The sequence below is a fragment of the Lepisosteus oculatus genome, chromosome 1 (genome assembly GCF_040954835.1).
Source record: "Lepisosteus oculatus isolate fLepOcu1 chromosome 1, fLepOcu1.hap2, whole genome shotgun sequence".
Taxonomy (NCBI): Eukaryota; Metazoa; Chordata; class Actinopteri; order Semionotiformes; family Lepisosteidae; genus Lepisosteus; species Lepisosteus oculatus.
This window is the reverse complement of record NC_090696.1, coordinates 21,129,613-21,150,856: the sequence shown is the minus strand read 5'-3', so window position 1 is coordinate 21,150,856 and position 21,244 is coordinate 21,129,613. Positions and strand designations below refer to the sequence as shown.

At 54.6% G+C, this 21,244-nt stretch overlaps 1 protein-coding gene across 3 annotated transcripts in view; it reads right to left on the bottom strand.

Annotated features, from left to right (window-relative positions):
• Nucleotides 1-21,244, bottom strand: part of adcy6a (adenylate cyclase 6a) — a 62,295-nt gene that overhangs the window by 6,095 nt on the left and 34,956 nt on the right. For 2 of the 3 annotated variants that reach the window (XM_069187314.1, XM_069187308.1), the window contains exons 4-20: nucleotides 18,425-18,574; nucleotides 17,837-17,958; nucleotides 15,940-16,051; nucleotides 13,310-13,437; nucleotides 12,794-12,952; nucleotides 11,827-11,968; nucleotides 11,166-11,294; nucleotides 8,849-8,877; nucleotides 8,027-8,174; nucleotides 6,598-6,695; nucleotides 6,078-6,165; nucleotides 4,713-4,829; nucleotides 3,466-3,624; nucleotides 2,149-2,324; nucleotides 1,351-1,374; nucleotides 1,217-1,243; nucleotides 4-139 (exon numbers count right to left, since the gene is read on the bottom strand). In XM_069187314.1, the coding sequence (XP_069043415.1) occupies nucleotides 4-139; nucleotides 1,217-1,243; nucleotides 1,351-1,374; nucleotides 2,149-2,324; nucleotides 3,466-3,624; nucleotides 4,713-4,829; nucleotides 6,078-6,165; nucleotides 6,598-6,695; nucleotides 8,027-8,174; nucleotides 8,849-8,877; nucleotides 11,166-11,294; nucleotides 11,827-11,968; nucleotides 12,794-12,952; nucleotides 13,310-13,437; nucleotides 15,940-16,051; nucleotides 17,837-17,958; nucleotides 18,425-18,574 (1,944 nt within the window). The remainder of the gene's footprint in view (nucleotides 1-3; nucleotides 140-1,216; nucleotides 1,244-1,350; nucleotides 1,375-2,148; nucleotides 2,325-3,465; nucleotides 3,625-4,712; nucleotides 4,830-6,077; nucleotides 6,166-6,597; nucleotides 6,696-8,026; nucleotides 8,175-8,848; nucleotides 8,878-11,165; nucleotides 11,295-11,826; nucleotides 11,969-12,793; nucleotides 12,953-13,309; nucleotides 13,438-15,939; nucleotides 16,052-17,836; nucleotides 17,959-18,424; nucleotides 18,575-21,244) is intronic. The other variant, XM_069187311.1, reaches the window with a different exon arrangement.

The window sequence follows — 21,244 nt, the reverse complement described above, 5'->3', positions numbered from 1 at the left end:
TACCTGCAGTTTCCACAGGAAGTCCAGCCGCGCGGTGGACTCCACCTGCTGGGCGTGAAGGTACAGCGCCAGGACGAACACCGTCAGGATGACCGGGGTCATCAGCTTCAGTGGCACCTTGGTCATGTTGTCCCAGCTACTGTTCACACACACACACAGACGCACAAGTCACACAGTCGGTCCATCTCAAATCCCCAACGTCCAGCGGCGCCTGACCTGCTCTGAAGCTCTGGGAGGGAGGTGTGACCCCGCTGCCCCTCTGGAAAAGGGGAGCTCGTTAGGCGAGACAGAGGGGTGACCTCTAGTGCCCACTCCCCCACACCCTTCGAACAAGAGAGTTGCCGTCCCATCAGCGCTGCGGCCGAGCAGGAGCCTGTCCAAAACGTGCTCGTGTCCTGCCCTTCTGTAGCTGCCCTTTGACAGCGGTCACCCGCCGGAGGAGGAGGAGGGGCTGTTCTGGCGCTCTAAGACAGGCAGGGGGCGCCAGGGAGGCCCTGGTAACTCCAGCCTCGGAAGTTAGCGCGGCGCTGGTCTGCGGGATGTGACCAGGACGAGCCACGCTCATAGGTTAGTGTGCTGTGTCCTCTCCAAAGCGCCTCAAACCACACAAGGAGGAAACAGAGGGACCGGCCCGCTGGCGCCCCTGGGGCAGTCGCAGCTCGCAGGGCAGAGGACGTCCTCTGTAAGAACCTCAGACGGGTCACTAACGAGTGCAGGTGCAGAAGACACCATGAAGGGCCTGAGAGCTGACCAGGGCTTGCTCAGCTGAGCTCAGCCACTGGTCCTGGAGCAGAGCTGTGTCCTGCACTACTGCTGCTGCTGAACACGAGTCTCCTTACACTGGCAGAGAGACAGACAGGCAGGCAGAGAGACAGACAGGCAAGGACACAGACAGGCAGAGACACAGACAGACAGGCAGAGAGACAGACAGGCAAGGACACAAACAGGCAGAGAGACAGACAGGCAGAGAGACAGACAGGCAGGCAAGGACACAGACAGGCAGAGAGACAGACAGACAGGCAAGGACACAGACAGGCAGGGACACAGACAGACAGAGAAACAGACAGACAGGCAAGGACACAGACAGACAGGGATACAGACAGACAGGCAGGGACACAGACAGGCAGAGAGACAGACAGACAGACAAGCAAGGACACAACCAGACAGGCAGGGACACAGACAGACAGGGACACAGGTAGACAGAAAGAGCACTTACCATTGGTCTGTCTCGTTGGTGGACGACCTGGGCAAAGAGAAAAAAGCAATAATGAGTATCTGTTACTGACAAGCAGGGCAAGACTACTGGACAACGGTTAACTGAACCGAGCAGGTGGAAAACAGTCAACTTACCACTGCTCTGTGTCATTCCAATGTCTGGGGAAAAAAAAGGCAAAAGGGCAGATTAAGCACGAATCTGAACCAGAACAGGGAAAGAGGGCGCGAGGGGGCGTGCCAAAGAGCATGGCAAGAGGCAAGAGGAAGAATTCGGGGTGAATGGTGGAATGAGAAGTGCCAGGGGCAATGGGGAGAGAGCATCCTGAGAGGAGGTCACAGGTCATGGCCCAGGCTCAGACTGGGCAGGTGACTGGGACCACGATTCCCCAAGCGGGTGGACACGAGTCAGGCCAGCTGCTCTCCTGCTCCAGCAGGACAGCGCAGTGGAGCTCCAGGCATGTGGAATGGTGAACGGCTCCGATGAGCATATCGGCAAGAGTCAGAGGTCAGGAGGCATGTCTGTAGGTGGGCGTGTCAGGTGGGCATATCAGCAAGAGGACGGGTCAGGGGGCGTGTCAGGCATATCAGCAAGAGGACGGACGAGGGGCGTGTCTACAGGTGGGCGTGTCAGGGGTGTGTCCATGGGTGGGCATATCATGTGGGGCCTGTCTGTAAGTGGGCGTGTCTGCAGGTGGGCAAGGCAGATGGCCTTGTCTGCAGGTGGGCGTGTCTGGTGGGCTGGTGAGCATACCATTAGCAGGTCCAAATAGGGTGGGAATACAATGGAGCAAGAACTGTGAGAGCGGTCCGATCAGGGGGGCTATAAGCATAAACCAGGCCAGCAGTGCAAGGCTGAGAGGGAATAGCAAGACCAGGTGACGATGAGGGGCGACTGCAAGGCTGGGGTCGGGACAGGCAAGCTGGACGACTCACAGCGCGTTGGCGGTGACGAAGAGGTCGGCGTTGTCAAACAGGGCCACCTCGGGCCACTCCACGATGACCAGGTACGCCAACTGGATCAGCAGCATCAGCGCCAGCTTCCCAATGCTGCTGATTTGCAGGAACACCGAGCACGCCAGCAGGGTGAGGAGCACACTGTAGCTGAAATACTGAACACAGCGAGACACTACTGGACACAGCACACTGTAGCTGAAATACTGAACACAGCGAGACACTACTGGACACAGCACACTGTAGCTGAATTACTGAACACACCGAGACACTACTGGACACAGCACACTGTAGCTGAATTACTGAACACACCGAGACACTACTGGACACAGCACACTGTAGCTGAATTACTGAACACAGCGAGACACTACTGGACACAGCACACTGTAGCTGAAATACTGAACACAGCGAGACACTACTGGACACAGCACACTGTAGCTGAATTACTGAACACACCGAGACACTACTGGACACAGCACACTGTAGCTGAAATACTGAACACAGCGAGACACTACTGGACACAGCACACTGTAGCTGAATTACTGAACACACCGAGACACTACTGGACACAGCACACTGTAGCTGAATTACTGAACACACCGAGACACTACTGGACACAGCACACTGTAGCTGAATTACTGAACACAGCGAGACACTACTGGACACAGCACACTATAGATGAAATACTGAACACAGCAAGACAATACTGTACACAGCACACTTTAGCTGAAGTCCTGAACACAGCGAGTCAATACCGGACACATCGAGACAATGCTGAACACAGCACACTGTGGCTGAAGTCCCGAACACAGCAAGACAATACTGTACACAGCACACTGTAGCTGAAGTCCTGAACACAGCTAGACAATACTGGACATAGCACACTGTGGCTGAAATACTGAACACACAGCGAGACAATCCTGAACACAGCACACTGTAGCTGAAGTCCTGATCACAGCAAGACAATACTGGACACAGCACACTGTAGCTAAAATACTGAGAAATCAGCATTACTGAACACAGTGAGACAATACATAGTGAAGCAATGCTGAACACAGCACTCTGTAGCTGCAATACTGGACAAAGACAGACAATACTGAACATAGCACACTGTAGCTAAAATACTGAGAGAAAAGCATTCCTGAACATAGCAAGACAATGCTGAACACAGCTGAAATACAGAATTAGAGAGACTGGCCAGTGCACACAGACAGGAGACAGGAAGGACAGACTGAAAGGATTCAAAGCACCTGCATACACGACCCCCGACCCCCGACCCCCAGCCCGCCACACACTCACCTCGGGGAAGATACAGGGCGGGGCATCCCCCGGGCACAGCACCAGCCCCTCCCCGGCCGACAGGGTGAGGTTGCGGATGTGGCACAGGCCCACCTGGTCGACGGTGGTGTTGAGGCTCTGCGCCACGCACTCCGGCAAGCTCTCCCTGCTGCAGGCGAACTGCGAACAGCGAGACAGAACAGGAGCTCTCGACACGCTGCGAGTCTGACTGAAGGGCCAGAGAAACACCCGGCGAGAGCGCCTGGCCCAGCCGGATTTTCCCAGCTTTGGAAATGCAAGGAGATATTAAGGCTGATTTCCGCACCCCAATCCCCAATCCCCGGTGACCATTTCCTGTGCTACCTCTGCCACACAGCAAGGCCATCCTGCTGGAATAGCCCCTTCCAGTGTCCTTATTAGAATCCGCCTTGATTCTTCCACTCAGACAGGAGTTCAGAGGTGTGCCTGTGCTGTGTGGCACAGCGTGCACTATATTATCCTCACAGAGTGAGGTAACAGTGTGCAGAAAGCTCATCTCTCCACTCCATCCATCCATTTTCTAACTGCTTTGTCCAGTACAGGGTCGCCGGGGAGCCGGGGCCTATCCCAGCAGGCAATGGGCGCAAGGCGAGGTACACCCTGGACAGGACACCAGTCCTTGGCAGGGCACACACAGACACACACAGAGACTCGCACCAGGGACAATTTTCCCAGAAGCCTAGTAGCCTACCAGCAATGTTAGCCACTGCGCCAATGACATCACTTATTTTTAAAGGCATTTCCTAACCCACATGCAGTCCTGCCACAAAACTAGAGAATACCCATATCCTTGCTCCATCTCTAGGGCAATTCCAGATGCAGCAGTGGGACTTCAGTTCTACTATATGTACACAGATGTCTGTGGAAATACAGGCCAGATTGGTAGTTGTCTCACAACACAATCCGGGATTCAGTAGCTTCTTGTGACCAGTAAACCCTTGAGGCTGTCTCAAGGTATACATTAGCCAGGTCTGCTGTTGCCTTCAGAAAAGCACCAGATGCACTGACAGTTATGCCACTTGTGAGGTTACACTCTCCAGCTCTCTTTCCAATAACAGAGCTCACACTTATGGTGCTGAAGAATCATGGGAAATACTTCATGATGAGTAATTCCCAATACTTTGGACAGGGCAGGTCACTCACAACGAACATATTACTGTCAAGTAATTTGGTAGGGCGATCTGAGGGGGCAGGACCTTTGTATGCTAGGCTGAAAAGTGAGGCATTACCATGTTGACAAAGGCAGAGATGAAGACCAGAATGATGGTGAAGACTCCCACCAGCGTGCTGTTGGTGCGAGACTGTACAATCTTCTTCGACACTGTCTGCATGGCGGCCGGGAATAACTGAGAGAGAGAGGGGTTAATACAGACACACTGACTGGACACTGCAGTTCATTAACACTGCACTGAGAAAGGGGTTAATACAGACACACTGACTGGACACTGCAGTTCATTAACACTGCACTAAGAGAGGAGTTAATACAGACACACTGACTGGACACTCCAGTACATTAACACTGCACTGAGAGAGGGGTTAATACAGACACACTGACTGACTGGATACTACAGTACACTAACACTGCACTGAGAGAGAGGGGTTAATACAGACACACTGACTGGATACTACAGTACACTAACACTGCACTGAGAGAGAGGGGTTAATACAGACACACTGACTGACTGGACACTACAGTACATTATCACTGCACTGAGAGAGAGGGGTTAATACAGACACACTGACTGACTGGACACTACAGTACATTATCACTGCACTGAGAGAGAGGGGTTCATACAGACACACTGACTGACTGGACACTACAGTACACTAACACTGCACTGAGAGAGGGGTTAATACACACACACTGACTGACTGGACACTCCAGTACATTAACACTGCACTGAGAGAGAGGGGTTCATACAGACACACTGACTGACTGGACACTACAGTACACTAACACTGCATTGAGAGAGAGGGGTTAATACACACACACTGACTGACTGGACACTACAGTACACTAACACTGCACTGAGAGAGGGGTTAATACAGACACACTGACTGGACACTCCAGTACATTAACACATCACTGAGAGAGAGGGGTTAATACAGACAGATTGACTGACTGGACACTACAGTACACTAACACTGCACTGAAAGAGAGGGGTTCATACAGACACACTGACTGACTGGACACTACAGTACACTAACACTGCATTGAGAGAGAGGGGTTAATACACACACACTGACTGACTGGACACTACAGTACACTAACACTGCACTGAGAGAGGGGTTAATACAGACACACTGACTGGACACTCCAGTACATTAACACATCACTGAGAGAGAGGGGTTAATACAGACACATTGACTGACTGGACTGGACACTACAGTACACTAACACTGCACTGAAAGAGAGGGGTTAATACACACACACTGACTGACTGGACACTACAGTACATTAACACTGCATTGAGAGAGAGGGGTTAATACACACACACTGACTGACTGGACACTACAGTACACTAACACTGCACTGAGGGGGGTCAGAAATAGATGGAGCAATACCTAGGGGGAGGGGACGAGCCAGCACTCACCTTAATGCAGGAGTAGATGGCACAGATGAAGAGGATGTTGGCGAGGATGATGAAGATGCTGATGTAGATGCCCAACATGAGGGGTGTACTGCAGGAGAGAGAGGAGCCGTGTGAAGGACAGCAGCAGGGCCTCCCCGCCCCCCTCATCCCCGCGCACTGCCGTCTGTCGGGGTGACCCCAGTCCACCACCCCAACGGGCCACCAGACAGATCTGCTCCGGGGCAGGCAATCACCTCAGACCCGCCCCGGCGTGGAAACCGTGAAACTGTCTGCTCTACCGCACCCCTAGCGGGAGGGTGGCTGCTGCCTGCCGGAGTGAGGCACGTCTCCGCAAACCTGGTGGCGCTGAGCCCACTGTGCGCCAGCACTACCAGTCACAGTCGGCTAGCGCCGCCGGAGACTCCGGCTGGCAACGCCTGGGCCTCCCACAACCAGGTTTCACAGGACACGGGCGCACGGGGCCGCGCCTTCGGACAAACGTCCTCCAGAACCCGGGCTCTGGTGTCGCACAGGGACTCACTGAGGAAAGATGACGATCTGGACGAAGGATATGAAACAGAAGACGAGGAGGGTGCAGGCCACGTAGCCCCCGAATCGGTCGTCCACCTTCTTGGAATACTGCGGGCAGAGAGACAGGCAGTGAGTCTTGTGCTCCTGGGCTCCTGGGCCTCTGTCCCTGCTGACCCACACAGTCCCAGTCTTGAGACCACATCCCAGGGTCCTGGGGAGCCCAGGTCCAGCAGGCAAGACCATGACTCGGCAGCTTCTAATCTCTCTTCGGCTTTCTCTTTGACCTCTGAGGGAGGTGATCTGGTCAGTGAAGCGCTTCAGAGATCACTTCACAAGAAAATCCCAGCACCCTGACAGAACTGAACCAGTTAACTCACTAAGCTGATCAAAACACACAATTTCCAGTCTTCACAAGATGATGACTTCATGGTGAGCAGTATTGAGACCTGCTGGACTGTTGATCTCCAGGACCAGGGTCAGTATTGAGACCTGCTGGACTGTTGATCTCCAGGACCAGGGTCAGTATTGAGACCCACTGGACTGTTGATCTCCAGGACCAGGGTCAGTATTGAGACCTGCTGGACTGTGGTTCTCCAGGACCAGGGTCAGTATTGAGACCTGCTGGACTGTGGTTCTCCAGGAGTCAGTATTGAGACCTGCTGGACTGTGGTTCTCCAGGACCAGGGTATTGAGACCCGCTGGACTGTGGTTCTCCGGGACCAGGGTCAGTACTGAGACCCGCTGGACTGTGGTTCTCCAGGACCAGGGTCAGTATTGAGACCCGCTGGACTGTGGTTTTCCAGGATCAGGGTCAGTACTGAGACCCGCTGGAGTGTTGATCTCCAGGGGTTAGTACTGAGACCTGCTGGACTGTGGTTCTCCGGGACCGGGGTCAGTATTGACACAGATTTCTTTGAAATCAGACACTTAAGCTTTATTACTGCACCGTCCACACAGATTTCCATGAGACAAAGGTAATCTTTACAGAACTGAAATGTCACACACGGTTTCAGGAGCTTCATCATTAACAGGTGTTTGTCTGCCTGCTAATGCACAGCCTTCAATCACACAGCAATCCTGCATGGAGCATCCGCCATTAACACAGGAGGCCGAGATCCAGCTCCCCAGTCCTGCCCAGTCTGCCTTCCCTTTCAGCCCAGGAGGGCTCTCTGCGCCCCCTTGCAGACTGCGGACTGCACACTGTGGCGTTAGTAAGGGATGCTCCAGTCTTTATTGTCTGATTTCCAAGAACTCTGTTTCACACCCAAGTCGCTGGATTTCTACACACACAGAGACTTACAAAACGACGCTACCTTAAAAACAGATCTAACGTTACATAGCAGACAGCAGCCCCTACAGAATCGTCTGGCACCACTGCTGCAGGAACTCCAGGCTGCCCCACAGTCGAACCTGAAGTCACACTGCCCCCCCGCCCTTACCTTCTTCTCCAGGTCGGAGGTCTGGAAGACGAGCAGGAACTTCCTGACGTGGTCCTTGCGCAGCTGGTCGATGCTCCGCGCGTCGATGGCGCGCCCCAAAAACTCATCCACCTCGTCCTCGGGGTTCATGGCTTCCTGGGTGCAGCGGCTGGGGGGGGATGACGCCACAGTGGGCCAGGGGAACCCCGGAGCCCAACAGGGTTGTGGGATTGCTCACTTTTACGTATTCTGTAGCTCTGAGGAAGGCTGGATGTGCAGGATCTGCTTACATAAAACTTATTTCCTCTAATATCTGGGTAGCAGGGCAGCCAGGTGGCGCAGTGGTTGGCATCGCTGCCTCGCAACGCTGGGGCCCAGGGTTCAATTCCTGGGATGCAGTCTGTGTGGAGTTTGCATGTTCTTTCCATGTTTCTGTGGGTTTCCTCCAGGTGCTCTGGTTTCCTTCCACCGTCCACAGACATACTGGTGGGTTAACTGGCTTCTGGGAAAACTGGCCCTGGTGTGAGTGTGTATGTGCGTCTGTATCTGTTTCTGTGTGTGTCCTGTGATGGACTGGTGTCCCGTACAGGGTGTGCCCTGCCTGACACTGGCCAGGATAGTGCAATCTGGCCTTCAAACCCCAGGTGACCTCATCCTCTCTCCCCAAAGAGCCCATGGCTATTCCTACCCACCCCCTCCGGAGAGCAACACCCTCTCCCTCACGCTACATGAAGCTCAATGACACCCCCCTCACCAGACAGCAGCAGAGGCACCAGATTTCTGATCACCCGATGTCCTCTCCCCTCCCTTCCCTCTCAGTCCTGTCTGAAAGAGAAAACTTACTTGTCCTTGCTTGACGTTTCATCAATGCCCTGAATCAAAACAGAAAGAAAGGGAGAGAGAGGCTTTAATTAAAACAGAATCACTCGACTCTCGACACTCACCTCCTCTGGCTCTGGAGGGAGACATAGGGAGAGAGACACAGGGGGAAGAGACAGAGAGAGACAGGAGAGGAAGAGAGAGTGACAGGAGGGAAAGAGAGAGAGACACAGGGAGAAGAGACAGAGAGTGACAGGAGGGAAAGAGAGAGACACAGGGGGAAGAGAAAGAGAGACAGGAGGGGAAGAGAGAGAGACACAGGGGGAAGAGACAGAGAGAGACGGGAGAGGAAGAGAGAGAGACAGGAGGGAAAGAGAGAGGGACACAGGGAGAAGAGACAGAGAGTGACAGGAGGGAAAGAGAGAGAGACACAGGGAGAAGAGAAAGAGAGATACACAGGAGGGGAAGAGAGAGAGAACAGGGGCTGCAGCAGAACCTGCACTGCTGGAGCAGTACTGTCAGACCTGGGCGCTGACAGTCAATCTGGACAAGACCAGAGTTATGGTTTTCCAGAAGAAAGCCAGACCTCAGGGAAACAGGTACAAATTCACACTGAACAACAACACATTGGAGCACACATCCAGCTACACATATCTCGGTCTCACCATCAGCTCTTCTGGGAGTTTTGACCTGGCAGTGAAGGCACTGAGAGAGAAGGCACACAGGGCTTTCTTCGCAATAAGAAGGAGGCTCTTCAACATCAACCCACCGACAAGATTCTAGCTCCAAATATTTCAAAGTGTAATCCAACCCATTGTCCTATACGGCAGTGAAGTGTGAGGTCCCTCCACAGACCAGGAGTACACTAAATGGGACAAACACCCCACAGAAACTCTACCCATGGAGATCTGCAGAATCATCCTCCGTGTGCAGAGAAAAACAACTAACAACGGGTGCAGGGCCGAATTAGGCCAGTACCCCCTATTGATAAACATACAAAAAAGAGTATTCAAGTATTGGCTACACCTAAAAAACAGCGACCAAAATTCCTACCACCACAAAGCCCTGCTGAACCAAGAGCTGAGCCCAAAACAGAGCCCCCTGAGCCAGCTGATCCTGAGGCTCACTGACCCAATCCACACCGACACCAGCCAGCCTCAGGACAGCACTGCTAGAGCACCACAACTCAGACTCTACCACATCACAGCACAGATCAAACAGCAATATCTCACACACTGGGACACACACACACAAACACAACAAACTGGAATGCTACAGAACCCTAAACAGACAATACACACTAGCCGAATATTTAACCAAGATAAGAAACAGCAAAAAGAAACGGACCCTGATGAAGTACAGGCTCAGTGACCACAGCCTGGCCATAGAAACTGGGCGACATAGAGAGGACAGGCTGTGCTCCCACTGCCAGTGGGGAGAAATAGAGACAGAGGTGCACTTCCCACACCTGCCAGAATCACAACAGGTCCTAGTCCTACTGGGAGAAGGAGGAGGGAACTCAGTTGAACTGGCAACCCAGTATGTGATCTCCTGTCACAGCCTGAGGAACAGTGAGTCTGTCTCCCAATAATGCTCTGTCAGTCTACAGTATATGTAAATATTTATGATATGTCTTAGTTGTAATTGTCTGTAGATTTTACTTTTTGTTTTGTTTCATGTTAATTTTATTATTTTTATTTGCTTTGGCAACACTGACTGTACCCATCGGTCATGCTAATAAAGCACCTTGAATTGAACTGAATTGAACTGAGAGAGAGGCAGGAGGGAAAGAGAGAGAGACTGGAAGGAGAAGAGACACAGGGAGAGAGACCGGAGGGAGAAGAGACACAGGGAGAGAGACCGGAGGGAGAAGAAACAGAGACAGGAGGGGAAGAGAGAGAGAGACACAGGAAGAAGAGACAGAGAGAGAGACAGGAGGGGAAGAGAGAGAGAGACACAGGGAGAAGAGACAGAGAGAGAGACAGGAGGGGAAGAGAGAGAGAGACACAGGGAGAAGAGACAGAGAGAGAGACAGGAGGGGAAGAGAGAGAGAGACACAGGGAGAAGAGACAGAGAGAGAGACAGGAGGGGAAGAGAGAGACACAGGGAGAAGAGACAGAGAGAGAGACAGGAGGGGAAGAGAGAGAGAGACACAGGGAGAAGAGACACAGAGAGAGAGATACAGGGAGAAGTGACAGAGACAGGAAGGAGAAGAGACAGAGAGACAGGAGAGAGACAGGAGGTGAAAAGACAGAGAGAGAGAGGAGGTAGAGGGCGAGAGGAAATAAAGAGCAGGAAAGCAGAAACAGAGAGGGGTGTGACGGGTCCGAGCTGCACTCACCATCTGCCTGAAGACCTTGGAGTCCTTGGTGCGGGAGAAGGAGCGCTCGGGCACCCAGCGTGGCACCAGCCCTTCGCTGGAGCTGGCACGGGCACGCTGCATCTTCGCCATCACCGCCTTCTCGTCCTTCTGCATGCCACACACAGCAGGACACACCATCACTGACGGGGAGGGACACAGCGCACAGACCCTAGACCCCGCCCGGCCCCCCCGCTCTGCCAGGCCACACACAGCAGGACACACCATCACTGACGGGGAGGGACGCAGCGCACAGACCCTAGACCCCGCCCGGCCCCCCCGCTCTCCCGCGGGCACTCTCGTCCCCCCCGCTCTGTCAGGACGTCCTGCGGCACTCTCGTCCCCCCCGTTCTCCCGCGGGCACTCTTGACCCCCGCGCTCTGCTGGGACGTCCCGGGGGCACTCTCGTCCCCTGCTCGCTGTCAGGAGGAGAGTAATCCTCCACAGCCTGGTGCAGGGGTATTAAGGAATTGCACACTGACTACTGAAGCACACAGTCCTCCAGCTGACATGACCTCAGGTCTCTCCAAAGCCCCTTCTTCCAGACCCCAGCCCCAGCACAGCTGATGACATAACTCGTCCTGGGACAAGGACACGCCAAGACAAGAGAGGAAAGAGTGGCAGGGTGGGAAGGGACACGGACCCGTTTCTGGCTGCAGCCCAGGATGAGGAAGGTCTCGATGCTGTTCTCCTTCAGGTAGGCGTTCCTCTCGCCCCCAAAGCCAGGCTCCACCTCATAGTCCCCGTTCAGGTACTGCAGGGTGGCCCTGGTGATGTGGATCCGCCTGGGCACATGGACAGATGGACAAGAGGGCAGACAGCCTGAGCATCCACCTGTCTGTGTGTCTGTGCACCTGCGCACCCACTGTCTCCTCCCCCTCACCCGCCCGCCTCTCTCCATCCACTCACCCACTGTCTCCTCCCCCTCACCCACCCCTCTCTCCCCCCTCACCCACCCCTCTCTCTCCTCCCCCTCACCCGCCCCCCTCTCTCCTCCCTCACCCACCCCTCTCTCTCCTCCCTCACCCGCCCGCCTCTCTCCATCCACTCACCCACTGTCTCCTCCCCCTCACCCGCCCGCCTCTCTCCATCCACTCACCCACTGTCTCCTCCCCCTCACCCACCCCTCTCTCCCCCCTCACCCACCCCTCTCTCTCCTCCCTCACCCGCCCCCCTCTCTCCTCCCTCACCCACCCCTCTCTCTCCTCCCTCACCCGCCCGCCTCTCTCCATCCACTCACCCACCCCTCTCTCTCCTCCCCCTCAACCACCCGCCTCTCTCCTCCCTCACCCATCCCTCTCTCTCCTCCCCCTCACCCACCCCTCTCTCCTCCCCCTCACCCACCCCTCTCTCTCCTCCCTCACCCGCCCCCCTCTCTCCATCCACTCACCCACTGTCTCCTCCCTCTCACCCGCCCGCCTCTCTCCATCCACTCACCCACTGTCTCCTCTCCCTCACCCACCAGCCTCTCTCCTCCCCCTCACCCACCCCTCTCTCTCCTCCCCCTCAACCACCCGCCTCTCTCCTCCCTCACCCATCCCTCTCTCTCCTCCCCCTCACCCACCCCCCTCTCCTCCCCCTCACCCGCTCACCTGTCTCCTCCCACTTACCCAGCTTTCCCTCCTGCCTCCATCTGATTGGCCAGCGTCACGTCGTTGGACCACACGTCGAACTGCCACTTGCGCAATCCCAGCACCCCGCAGTGCACACGGCCGCTGTGGATCCCCACGCGCATGTTCACATTGACCCCCGTGACCTCGCGCACCAGCCTGGGACAGGCACAACCATCCTCAGCAGAAGCACACAGCTGCACTACGCACATTTTGCATGGTCTACCGTGGGTTTTTTGTTCCTGCTGTCTACATTGTGCGGTGTTGCCTGTTGTACTGTGTATGTCCCGAGAGATCAGCGCGATTAAGGATTCCAGTGTACAAGTATATGGTAATAAACTATAGTGTATTATTACACTGTATCTTATACATGGGGCACTTCCTTCTGCAGAGTGGGCTTCACGATGACAAGACCACACAAATAGAGAGGCGGCTCATTTGGTCACAGCGGCGTCATTACAGATGGAATTGAGGGAACGAGCTGGCGCCTCTTGAACCGGCACACAGGGGACTCACGAGATCGCCTCGATCATGTCCACGCCCATCTCCACGCAGCAGTGGGCGTGGTCCGCGCGCGGCTCAGGAAGCCCGGACACACAGTAATAGCAGTCTCCGAGGATCTTGATCCGCAGGCAGTGATTCTCCTGGAGAGGGGGAGAGAGGGAGAGAGGGAGAGAGGGAGGGTGTGACCGTGCAACCCTCCCACAGTACAGGCTGTTGAGACCACGACCAGGCAGCTTCCAGAAATGAAGCCGTCCACCATCAGAAAGCCCGACAGGCCGCAGTTTATTTAAATAGCAGAGAGCAGCCAGCTGCCCCTCAACAGAGCAACCTTCCTCTTTCAGCTCCCCACTGAAGACTGACCCCCAGAGCTTGACCTCTGCCTTTTATCACAGAGGCCCCTCCCCTTGTGAACACCCACAACCTCAATAAAAACACAAACACCCACTGCCAAAGTCAGTTCCATTTCCCATTTCCCCGAATAATGTGTTAGTCCCTGAATGAAACACGGGGGTTATTATTTTAAAACACTATTAGTCAACTAAAGCAGAATTAGTTGGAGTCACATTTTAGTTGTGGCTGTTTCATTTATTTGTATAATTAAGTGTTATAAGTATAAAATAATAAATTATAATTAAATTAAGGTTTTGGTTTTATTCATTTTTAAAATCCATTGAGTTCAAGAGGATTTCTCGAGTTTATTTCCACTTCGTCTTGTCATACTAAGTTTTACCCCTATTTATTTTGCAATTAAGACTGTTCTAATTGGACAGGCTTATATAAAGCGGCAACTTCTTATTTAGCATGCCAAGCAAGAAACAAGCACACAAGATGGGCTTGGAACCACAACTGTCATTCTAAGAACATATTTCACACATCTAAGAGGATTGGATCAAAAAGCACAAGTCTATATCAATATCAGTGTATTGATCCTCCTGTAGAGGGCGCTCCGACCTTTTATTACTAGTTTCATTACTACCTGTTTAACCCGTCACTATAGAAGTGACGTGCCTGCTAAGCTCGGGGCTCAGTATCGGCAGGCTCAGGAGCAGCCAGAGGGCCCAGGCCCTATCCCCAGGAGTCCTGACCATCTGAGGCCGGGGCTCGGAGCGCCTTGCTCCGTCACGGTCTCATTTCCCCTGTTCCTGCATCCCTGTCTTCGTCTCGGATTAATCTCCTGGTTTCCTGGAGTTCGGACTGCGCCCCGTTTTTGTCCCTCTTGGACTCCCACTGGACTTGTTCGCCTGCGCTCCCCCTCGCACCCGGACCACCGTCGGCACCGCCCCCCCCCGCCTGCCCTCCCATCCACTGCTCTCCGTGTCATACCCGTAGCCCTCCTCCAGTCACTTCCGGATCATACCGTCGGCACAGGGTCCTAAATACACACTACACGGGAGTCAGGACCGGCTCCCATGTGCACCATGTCGCAGTGCTGTCGTTGTGCTAGCATCATGCCGACACAGCGACAGGCCCGTGCGTCACAGAGCTTTCAAACCCACTTCCCCTGCAGGAGCCTTGACGCTCTTACACTCCGACTGTCTCGATCGTAAACCCCTCCTCTTCAGGACGCTCCAGCCCTACCTTGTTTTTACTCATCTCCAGCACCTGCCTCCGGTTCCGGCCCCCCTGTGTTTTATAATCCAGACGTTCCTGCCTTTCGGGGCTCAGCTCTGGAACATGGACGCCGGGAAGCCCGCCTACCCGCGAGTCCAGGAGCGACTCGGCGGCATAGGCTTCACTACGGCGTCCTGACTATCTGGGTCCGGGATCAGGGACCCTCCGCCGGATCCCGCTCCCGTTTATAACTCTTTTAAAACTTTTAATAATAATAATTGCTTACACTTATATAGCGCTTTTCTGGACACTCCACTCAAAGCACTTTACAGGTAATGGGGACTCCCCTCCACCACCACCAATGTGCAGCCCCACCTGGATGATGCGACGGCAGCCATAGTGCGCCAGAACGCTCACCACACATCAGCTCTCAGTGGAGAGGAGAGCAGAGTAATGAAGCCAGTTCATAGATGGGGATTATTAAGAGGCCATGATTGATAAGGGCCAATGGGAGATTTGGCCAGGACGCCGGGGTTACACCCCTACTCTTTTCGAGAAACACCCTGGGATTTTTAATGACCACAGAGAGTCAGGACCTCGGTTTTACGTCTCATCCAAAGGACGGCGCCTGTTTACAGTATAGTGTCCCCGTCACTATACTGGGGCATTAGGACCCACATGGACTGCAGGGTGAGCGCCCCCTGCTGGCCCCGCTAACACCTCTTCCAGCAGCAACCTTAGTTTTTCCCAGGAGGTCTCCCATCCAGGTACTGACCAGGCTCACACCTGCTGAGCTTCAGTGAGTTGCCAGTTGTGAGTTGCAGGGTGATATGGCTGCTGGCTGGCTTTTGCTTCACTATGGATTTGCCTCTGACTCCCTTGGACTGTTCGCCTCGGCCACACCTCCCCCGAACACCAGCGCACCGTGGACACGCCCCCTGTTTTCCATCCAGCCCCCAGCACGCCTCTTTCCCCGTGTTGTCTGCATAGGGCCCTGAAAGAACTGTATTTTCTCAGTGGGCCGACCACCCAGCCGCACGGACCAGGGAGATCTGGGAGCGGGGCTGGCCGAACGAGGGCCGGGCACTCACCGAGGCCAGCTTGTCGAAGCGGGCGAACAGCTCGTTCAGCGTCATGACCAGCTCCTGCGCCGTGCACTGGGAGGCCAGGCTGGTGAAGCCCTCGATGTCCGCAAACAGGATGCTGGCCGGAAGACAGATACCAGGGATATTTCATCAAACCATCGAGCACCGCCAGACGCCTCGCAGGCGCGCTGGTCCCGGACAGGAAGAAAAGCCTGCATGAAGTGGGCGATTCAGGGGCCCGGGGCCAGTGTCGCCTGGAACCTGAGCTCTAAACACAAGCCGAGGCAGGTCAGCAAGTGAATTGCCTAGTTCCCTACCAGACAGACGAAGGGGGTTTGAACGAAGTTGAATCAGCTGGAAAAAAAGCTTCAAGCAGTTAGAGGAGTCAGACCATCAGAAATGAGCCCCCAGGGACAGAAGCAACAGGCACAAGACAGGTCCTGCCAGGCTGTCGCTCATCAGGCAGGGCCAGACTCCGGAGGAAGGCAGGGAAACCAGTGCGCTGTGCCGGAGAGCTGTGTGTCCCTGGGTCGTGCCGTGCTCTCCGGAGGGCGGGGACGGGCACACAGAGCCCCTCCGAAGTGGTGCTGTAATTGAAACTCGGCTGCACCCTTGAGGGGCCATCTTCAGCTCAGGTTAATTATCTATTCCTTCTCACACGTTAATTAGCCCATCTGCACTCTCAGCCTTCTCCCAGGGGCCCCTGCTGCCTGAGCCTGGTCCACACCCAGACTAGAGAGAGGGAGAGAGCAGAGAGGGATAGAGCAGAGAGAGAGGGATAGAGGAGAGAGGAGAGAGAGGGATAGAGGAGAGAGAGAGGGATAGAGGAGAGAGAGAAGGATAGAGGAGAGAGGAGAGAGAGGGATAGAGCAGAGAGAGAGGGATAGAGGAGAGAGAGAGAGGGATAGAGGAGAGAGAGAGAGAGGGATAGAGAAGAGAGAGAGACAGAGAAGAGAGACAGGAGAAAGAGAAGGATAGAGAGACGGACTGAGGAGAAACAGGAGAAAGAGGGATGCAGAGAGAAAGAGAGAGGAGAGAGAGGGATAGATACAGCAGAGAGGGATAGAGGAAAGAGACAGAGGAGAAAGAGAAGGATAGAGGTGAGAGTGATAGAGGAAAGAGAGGGGTTAAGGAGAGAGAGAAGAGAGAAAGATAGAAGAAGAGAAAAGGATGGATAGTAGACGGAGAAAGAGAGAGACAGAAGGATAAATGAAAGAAAAGAGAGGGAGGAGAGGAAAAGAGATGCAAAGATTATCCCCTATAGTAAGCAGGAAAGAGCTGCTGTGCGCTCTGACAGACACACCACCTCTGGCCACTGTCAGACAGCAGACAGCAGGGGGCGCCCACGCGCTGGACATCCAGGCCCTGGGCTGGGAAACACTCGGGATAACGATCGACTGACTGCTCTGAAATAGGGGGATGAATATTTCTATATGGGAACAAAAAAAAACGCTGATTCTAAAATTAAAAACATTATTACCCATAAGAAGGGCCCTGCTGTGTGGGGTCTAGATTACGCAGTGAGAAACGCTGCTGCGAGTCGCCTCGATGGCCACGCGAGACGGGCGACTCGGCTTCCTGTGGGCCTGGGGGCCGTGTCTCGCTGCCGCTCTCAGGCACGTCAGCAGACAGCCGCCCTCAAGGCCCAGCTTTCGTGTCCCTGTCATTCCGCAGGCGGAGGGGAACAGGGGAGCCCCTCCACAGGCACGCCTGTTCCAGGAGGGCCGAGCGGGGCCGTTACCATGGCAATGCACACAGGCCGCTAGCAGGCCTCTGTCCAACACCGGCGTGTTTGGGCCTGCTCCCTTTGGTGCTTGGTGTTGTGCCTCTCGCATGTTGCCAAAAGAGGCAAAGGAACCCAACCCCTGGCTCTACACGGTTGTCCGGGGAGACTCCAGTTTACCTGACGTTGTCGTGCTTCTGGATGTAAATTTTGTGAAACATCATGTCTTCCTTCTTGGCATTGATGTCAGCCTTCATCTCCATGGCAACGTGCCTTGGCAACACGGAGAGCAGCAGGCGTTCCTGGGAGAGAGGGATGCGAGCTGCTGTCAGTAACACTCTCTCTCCCGCATCAAAAGGGGACATTCCCCACCGGAACGGGATACAGACAGGCCCCAGCTCCCTCTCCGACTCTGCCGGGCATGTGTGCACTCTTTCCACTCCACATATACATAGAAATATACTGTCTGACAGAAATCTGTACGTGCTTATACATTTACAGGTAGCAGTCTGGTGCGCTGGTGAAGCTCAAGTGTAGCCCAGATGTAGCCCTGATGTAGCCCAGGAATAGCCCAGTTATAGCCCTGATGTAGCCCAGGAATAGCCCAGTTAAGCCCTGATGTAGCCCAGTTACAGCCCCAATGTAGCCCAGTTATAGCCCTGATGTAGCCCAGGAATAGCCCAGTTATAGCCCTGATGTAACGCAGGAACAGCCCAGTTAAGCCCCAGTGTAGCCCAGTTAAGCCCCGAGGAGCCCCGGGGCAGTTACCTGCTGCTGGTTCTCCCTCTGCAGGTGCAGCCGGGCCTGGATGTAGCCCCGCGTCTCCTGGAAGGCCTGGCGCTGCGACACCTCGGCAGGGTAGTGGGTACAGATCCCAATGATATTGGTGCACAGGAATATCAGGGCATTGGCACTGAGCTGAAGAGACAGAGAGACAGACTGAGCCTGAGGGGGAGGGAGAGGGAGAGGGAGAGGGACTGGAAGTGAGGGACAGAGACAGAACAGAGGACAGTGCAGCAGTGGACCAGGCAGCAGCAGTGAGACAGTGACAGCCCCTGGACAGCTCTGCCCCTCCCTTCCCCAGCGGGGCTGTGGCCCCACTGCTCGCTGGCACACGGTGGGCTCAGCTTCCTCTCGGGGCACAGACACTGAGCACAGCTGGCGGCCGCTAGGGCGAGGGAGAGAGGCACCAGCCCGGGGCAGAACAGGGGCAGAACAGCACCCTGCCTGCCTCCGGGGCAGAACAGCACCCTGCTGGCCCTCACGGCTTCAGCCACTGAGCAGATCCGCTAACATGCTGTACCGAGGAAGAGGAGGGAACCTGGTCTCTTGCTGGAGATGGAGCTCACCGACTCCACACCTACACCCCCCAACAGAACCAGGTCTCAGACTTGTGGTCCAGGAGCACTGACCCCTCCAGGGAATGCGCATGGCAGTGATGGGTTTTGAAGGGCTGTTGCAGAGCCGTGTGTTGTTAAAACTGGTTGCAAAAAGGGGGTGACATGATGACGCAGGGGTAGGCATTGCTGCTTCACAGCGCTGGGGCCCCGGGTTCGATTCCCGGGGTGCTGTCTGTTTGGAGTTTGTATGCGCTCCCTCCGTTTGTGTGGGTTTCCAAAAACAAACTGGTGGGCTAACTGGCGTATGAGAAAACTGGCCCTTGTGGGTGTGTCTGTGTGCACTGTGATAAGACTGGTGTCCCGACCAGGGAGTACCCTGCTTTGTTCCCGGGGCTTGCTGGGATAGGCTCCAGCTCCCCTGTGACCCTGTACTGGATTAAGCTCTTAGAAGCTGGCTGGATGGCTGCAAAGAGACAGCCATTTGAGCAGCGGGACACTGGAATAACAGCAGATACAGCAGCAATACAATGACAAGGCAATGAGCAGGCTCAGAGCAGCATGCTGCTGCGGTCGTCTACCCAGAAGCCTTCTGAACGAGCGATTCCTTTAATTAGATCATTCTCCTAATCGCTTGCAGCTAATGACATCTTAGTGGGTTTCACTTATGGAAAAACATGGAGCCGACTTGAAACCTGTGCCTTTATAAGAGGTAAAAATAATTAGGTCCAACTAAGCAGCTTATCTTTCAATTGGGGGGCCAGTTAAGCAGTATGCCAGCTGACACTCTTGTACTCCAGGTGTGCTGCTTCTGAGTGCTGCTCTTTCAGCCCATTACTTCAAGATCTCACAACCCTTCCGATCAGACTACGCCATTAAAATATGTTTTCACTCTTGTTGTCCAGAGGACCGCGTCTTGCATCACGAGCTCTTTGGATCGTTTCGTGTAAATGACGTCCCGACAAGGTGAAGGGTCAGCCGAGCAGTCCAGGCCTGCAGTTTCCAGGGAAGCCAGAACTTCCGACTCGTCCCACTACAGAATTATTTATAGTGCAGTTTGGCTTGCTGGCTGCCAGCTTTCTGTTCTAGCCATTTGCAAATTGCATCCAGCTGTGCTGAGCACATTCTCGCTCCTGAAAGACAGAGAATATCTATCTTGGAAGGGACGTTCTGAAAAGAGCATGATAAAGGCAAAGGTTTTGTCTAATCGTTTCCTGATTCCGTTTCTCGATGGAAGGAAACCTAGTTTTTTAATCGGCTAATGCCACTGCCTTCATGGGCTGTGTGAGGCTCAGCCTGGCACCACCTGTGGACACGCCCAGCCGCCAGGGCCAATCCCAGCCCTGCGCCTGGCTGTGCCCTTGCCAACTGCGCCCAGACTTGTGCGCACAGAGTAAGGAAACGCTTCTTAACACAGGGATCTCTGAGCTCTGTTCTCGCAGGCCTCCTGACCATCACCCCACTTCTGGAGATGTGCCTAGGGGTGGACTATCCACATCCTGGAGGAAATGACATTACAGGTCTACAATAAGTGCCCTCAATCCATGGAGCCCTACCCACCAGATCTTCACCTGGACATACTGACCTCCAGGAACAGGACTGCACACCCTGCAGGACCAGGACTGGACACCCTGCAGACACACTGACCCCCCAGGACCAGGACTGGACACCCTGCAGACACACTGACCCCCAGGACCAGGACTGGACACCCTGCAGACACACTGACCCCCAGGACCAGGACTAGACACCCTGCAGACACACTGACCCCCAGGACCAGAACTGGACACCCTGCAGACACACTGACCCCCCCAGGACCAGGACCCTCCCAACACTACAGTTACTAAACTGAGTATTAATTGCTTAATTGACCCTGCTGATGATATTGATCACATCAATAAACTGAGAGCCCAATTCTGAGTTGCAGGGGAATGCAAGAGCTGGGGTTTCTCGCCCTGAGCTGGGGTACAGTAAGGTGCACAGCTGGGGTGGAGCCGCCTGGCTGCTGTATGGCCGTCCCCTCACACGACGGGCCTGCAGCCTGCAGCCCTGGGCCGTGCACTCCAGCGGAAGCTCAGCCAGGAAACTCTTACAGCGCTCGCTGACCCTCCCCCCCCAAACTCCCAGCCCTCCGGGGCCCCCCGCGCCAGCAGTCAGCCCCCTGTAACATGTAACACCGCCAAGAGAACCCCCTCTCTCTGGATCTCACTGACCTGCCACAGGGGGGGAGGAAGATGATGTTCTGGTCACATGA